General features: G+C 46.2%; 1 protein-coding gene across 1 annotated transcript; it reads right to left on the bottom strand.

Annotated features, from left to right (window-relative positions):
* Positions 1 to 913: 913 nt before the first annotated feature.
* Positions 914 to 2252, bottom strand: LOC118888328 (protein ARMCX6-like). The gene is made up of 2 exons (XM_036839300.1): positions 2249 to 2252; positions 914 to 2074 (listed from the first exon to the last, which is right to left on the bottom strand). The coding sequence occupies exons 1-2, from the start codon at positions 2250 to 2252 to the stop codon at positions 1524 to 1526; spliced, it is 555 nt and encodes a 184-aa protein (XP_036695195.1). The 3' UTR covers positions 914 to 1523.
* Between the last annotated feature and the right edge of the window lie 3445 nt (positions 2253 to 5697).

Below are 5697 nucleotides of genomic sequence, written 5' to 3'. Positions count from 1 at the left end.
ATTAATTAAAAAAAAAACACACGCAGGGAACCTGGCTTTGGTGATGCAGGGGCTGAGGCTTGCTGGGAGGGGTCTGGAAATGTTGGGACGGGGTGGTGGAATGAGTTGCCCAGATTCATGGAGTGGTTCAGTGCGCAGGGCTGCGTTCTTCCTTTCCTCCAAGGGGTGCCAGGGGCTTGGATGGAGGGCATGAATATGTCTCCTGATGGATGGACCAGCCATGGCCATGCCACGCCCCTCAGCATCTGCCCTCCCACCCCTTCGGGGATTCACGGAGGCCTCCACTGTCCCCTTCCTGGATCCCACAGAAGTACCAGGGATAGGGCAGAAAGGAGGTTCCCCAGAGGAAGCAACGGCCAAGCCTTTTCACTCAGCCAGGAATTTGAGCTTGGCATCCCAAGGAAGGGAGGGGGCCTGGAAGTAGGTTTCACAGCTGCTTCTCAGGAGAGAGAACACAAAGCAGGCACTCAGCAAGTAGCAACTGTTACTGCTATAACTGTGCACTAAATTGTGCAGGGCTGGGTTGCCCTGTGGCCCCCAAGGATGTGTAGGCAAAGCCTCAAGGATACTGACCCTCCTCTCTAGACCAGCAGGCGAGGAAAGACACCTTCATCGAGGGAAGGATTCCTCTGCATCAGGCACTGTGCTGCCTGCTTCACAGGTGCTGTCTCCTTTAGTCCTCCCAACAGTCCTTCTTAATTCCACCCTCCACCCCATTCCCCTGCCCCGTCCCCACCCCCAGCCCCTTCTGGGAGCTTATCCTGAACCCTGCCGCCCATCTCTTCCCCTGCCTCCTGTGGGCACTGCTAGGGGGACATTTTTCAGGAGCAAATGCCCCAGTTAGTTAGCACTGATCGTGTATTTCGGGCTTCCTCTTCACGCAGACTATAAACTCAAAGACAAGTACCACGTCTCGTTTTTGCCAGTTAAAGCACACAGCTTTATTGGTGATACATAAAAATGCAGACTTGGTGGACGAGGCTGAGTCAGTACAGCTCATAGAAGGGGAGTGTACATGTTTTGCTGAATAGGTTTACCATCCATAGGCTCGTGAAGAAAAGAGAGTAAATGAAAAAGAATTCAACCTACGCAGCAACCAATGCATTTTCGGCACAAGCTCCCACATGGGTCTGGTCTCCACAAGGTGGTCCAGCTTAGACAGGGAGACCACCACAGGCAAGGCATCCCTTGTCAGGCTAGAAAATGTTGTTCTTTCACCACACAGCTGAAATGATCCCTTTACCACAGGAAGAAGGCTGCAAGGGAGCAATTTACAATGCGCACTGCCTGCAGACTGCAAAACCAAGAGGTTACTCAGAGCTCTGTGGGAACCCCTGCCTGGCCAACAAGAGAGTGGTCCTGGATTTAGCAAGTGTAACTTTCACCCAGAGATATGGCTATTGGCTAAGGCTGGATCTTCAATAGCACCCGCTGCAGAGTCTTTGATTGAGAACACAGGTGCGTGTTCACTGATCGGGTTTTGGTTCGGGGTGGATCAGTCCCATCCTGTTGGAGGGGGCCATTTAAGAGGCCGGGATTTCTGGGAGAAGCTGTCTGTTTGCGTTCCTGATAAAGAGGGACAGGAAGGAGAGCAGCATTTGGGCTCCCAGCAACTCCCCCGCCAAGACTGGCTTTTCAGACAAACCCATCAAGGGTTTCACAACGTGCCCCTCAGCACATTCACTTCCCTCTGGTATCAAAGGAAACTTCAAGCCTGAAACGGACTTGGCAAGCATGTTATTAATAACTGTCATGATTATTAACAAATTTAATCCGGCCTGCTGCAGAAACGAGTTGCAGCAAAGTGACACAGTCTCCCGACACACTTCGTTGATGTACATCTTAATCTGGCCCTGATTTGCAACACTGGCATTCAAGTCATCCGGGGCACAGAAAGCCTCAACAGCAGGGTCGGGAATAGGGATCGTGTTTCCAGCAATGGAGAGGCTGGCCAAGTGACTATTGATATCGTGGCTAAATGAAAAACCAGTGTCCCTGGGCTGAGCTAACAACACTTTTCCCTGAATGAAAGGGCACTTGGAGAGGCCAAGAACACAACTGAAATTTTCAATATCTTAAGCATCACTTAAAAAAAGTCCTTATTTTCATTAGTGAAAGAGTGATTTTTCTTCATTCAGACTATTTCCTCTTTGAGAGGCCCTAGGTTCTTACTGCCCATGTCTCATGTCAGCCTCATCCCCAGGACTTGGCTTTTCCTGGTTCTTTGAGTAAAGACCAGACCCCTTACCCATCCTTATCCATATGAAGTTCCCTACAATTCTGGTTGTTTCTCACTGTGTTTATATCCTCTTCTGATTAGTGGATGAACACTGTAGCAACTTCTAGCCCTGACCTCCAGAACTGCTTTCACTAAATCAGCATTTCGAGCACACTCTATATCTGTGACAAGTCACAGGAGGTTCTCACTCTTTTAAAAGCCATCTAATTTGTAGTGTTCTAGGTAGGAGACTGTTGGACGTTCTTTTCCTGGACACAAATTGCACTAACTGCCATCTGACAGGAAACTAGGGGAAATGCAAATACATAGAGCTTTCATATGAGTTTCCATAGATATACATGTCAATACTCAGGATACAAGGGTATCAGTATCTCTCTTTCCTGCGTTAGGGTCTTAATTTTCAAACGTTTCTCCTCTGGCATTTATCTCCCTTAAACTCGTTCCCACTGTTTCCTCAGAGGTACAGCATTTAACTTTTCCAGCACCCAAGTAGGAGGAGAGGAGAACAAAGGTTGGGAGAGGTAGCTGAGTTGCCTCTAGACCCTGCATTCTGACTCCAACCTCCCTCCCCATCCCTATCTCCAAGAGATAACAATGTGTGGAGCAATTTCCTTCTTCCTTTGCCTAGATTTATGTCTACTTGTAGACACAGAAGAAAGAATGGAGACTGGTAGATGTCCAGGCACATAAGTGTCCTCTCTCCAGAGTGAGAAATCTGGCTTTCAAATGTCTCCCATTTAGGTCTTAGGCACAGCCCCTACCCTGCCCTCCAGACCCTTTCATCACCCCATCCTTCCCCCACAAATGCCCACCTTTTCCATTCCTCTGCGCCCCAGTCACTCTCTTGACCTCGCTTTCCCCCATCAAATGGCTACTTTTCTGTTCTACCCGTCATTTCTGCTGTATAAACACTGCTTCCCCAGAGCCAAAAAGGATTGGGGTTAAGTAATGCTTTTCTGAAGGCAGGATAGTGAAAGAACAGGTTCTGGTTTTGGGCTTGCCTCTACCGCCACCTTGTGACCGGTCCAGGCCCCACGTTTCCTTGAAAGGACTGCTCACTTCAGTTTCTACTAAATATCCTGTATGTAATGGGTTTCCTCTTCCTTTCCCTTGGGTTGTGCTGCCCCCTACAGGCAGACAAGCTAACCAACAGATAAAGGTCTGTGAACATTTAGTGCAGGGTGTTAGGCCACAGTTCCTACCTTTTACTGATTCAAGACTGTCAAACGGTCCCCACCTCTCGCTCCCAGATCCCAACATCAGCTCTCCCCCCGACCTCATGCACCATTTAGAGAACTAAAATGAGCTGGTGGATAGCCTGAGGCTATGGGGAAAGCTGACTCTGCCCCTTCAGGTCTCTGCTACCTAACTCCACCGCGACCCCAAGACTCCCCAGGCAATGCTCACTCTCACACCAACCTGCACACAATCAGAGCAGTTTCTTCCTTCTTCACTTGACTACAAACACATCTCCCTGATATCAACAGGAAGCTGACGGCTGGACCAAAAACACCACCTCTCCACAATTCTTGGTCACCTGAGATACGTCACCAATGAGCCATGGTCCCCAAGCTTCTCTCCTACCAGTAGTGATGCAAGAGTATGCCCACCTCTCTCCTTTCCCCCCCAGCACACCAGACCTGTCACTCATTTTTTCTTTGCCGATCCTAGAGACCAAAAGATAAGGCATTTCCATTTTGTTGAAATTTGCCTTTCTCTAATTTCCAAGGAAGGAACCTATCTTCTCCTGGAGCAACTATTTCAGTTTATACTTCTTTGTCTTCTCTTAGAATATAGGGCAACAGCCCATCTCGTCACTTCCCCTCCACTCAGCCGCTAATATCCATCATCTTTCTTGGACCCATGAGAAAGCACATTGCATGAAATAAGACATAGAGCAAGAGATAATTTAGATATTTGTTGCCTCTGCTCATTTTCTTGGAAATACTGCCTTTTTATAAAGATTTGTACACGCTTTTATATGCATAAGGAGTTTTCAGGAGTGATGTTTTCCAAAATGTCACCACTGGTTATTTCTGAGACATATATTTAAGGCATAATACATTCTAGGTATAGTGCCAACTGCTAAGGTCAATGGGACATGGAGATGAACAGATTTGTCTCTTGGTAAAGACCACCTGGTTTCTCAGACAGGCCCCCACAAGGCAGCATTTACCTTGCTGAGTTCACACACTCCAGGATCTAGATCTTAATTTTGTCTTCAGACTAAAAGTATGCACAACTGATGACCTTATGCACAACACAAATGCATACATATGTTCACCAAAAGACAAGAATAAGAACATGCATAGTAGCACTGTTCATATTATCCCCAACCGGAAACAACTCAAATATCCATTAACAGTAGAATGGATAAATAAAATACAGTATATTCATAAATGTGGTGTATATTCATAAATGGCCATGAATATTATATATGCAACAGTATGGATTAATCTCACAATGTTAGCTAAAATAAAAAAGATACAAAAGAATACATACTGTGTGACTTCCTTTACAGAAAGTTAAAAAAAAACACGCAAAACTAATCCATGGTTTTAGAAGTCAGAATAGTGGTTACCCTTGGGATGCACTATTGACTAGATGGGCACATGGGGGAAGCTTCCAATGTGCTGTTCATGTTTTGTTCCTTACTCACTTTGTGAAAATGTATTGAGCTGAACACTTAGGATTTGTTCACTATTCTGTGTATATGGTATATTTCTACAAAAATTTACCAAAAGTCCTCAGTAATGAGTTAGGGAAATGGGAGATGAGTAAGTGAAACCAATCCTCCTGCTGATCTGGAGAAGCTGGACAAAACATAGATTTTCATTTCCCTGAAGGCACTAGAGGGCTAACAAGATGGTGAAGAATACCTGGTTCAGAATAGGAGTGGGAGAAGTTGAGCTTAATGTTACGGCCACTTTTCCCAATGGCGCATATGCAATTATTGAGGGAACTACTGAGAGGCTATGTAGAATTTTGGGTAGCCTTGGGGGGCTAGGGAGACAGATACTGGAATCCAAATCTTGCCAAGAGGTATACCTGGTAAACCCTAAAATCTTTGGATTGTGATGCTGAAAGAGCTGCACCTCAGAGTCAGAGTGAAGGAGACGTAGACAGGCTTTTTTTTTTTTTTAACATCTTTATTGGAGTATAATTGCTTTACAACGGTGTGTTAGTTTCTGCTTTATAACAAAGTGAATCAGTTATACATATACATATATCCCCATATCCCCTCCCTCTTGTGTCTCCCTCCCACCCTCCCTATCCCACCCCTCTAGGTGGTCACAAAGCACCGAGCTGATCTCCCTGTGCTATGCAGCTGCTTCCCACTAGCTATCTATTTTAAGTTTGGTAGTGTATATATGTCCATGCCACTCTCTCACTTTGTCCCAGCTTACCCTTCCCCCTCCCCGTGTCCTCAAGTCCATTCTCTAGTAGGTCTGCGTCTT

Source organism: Balaenoptera musculus, chromosome X (assembly GCF_009873245.2).
Source record: "Balaenoptera musculus isolate JJ_BM4_2016_0621 chromosome X, mBalMus1.pri.v3, whole genome shotgun sequence".
NCBI classification, from domain to species: Eukaryota; Metazoa; Chordata; class Mammalia; order Artiodactyla; family Balaenopteridae; genus Balaenoptera; species Balaenoptera musculus.
The sequence above is the reverse complement of the archived record's forward strand: the minus strand, read 5'-3'. Positions and strand labels throughout refer to the sequence as shown.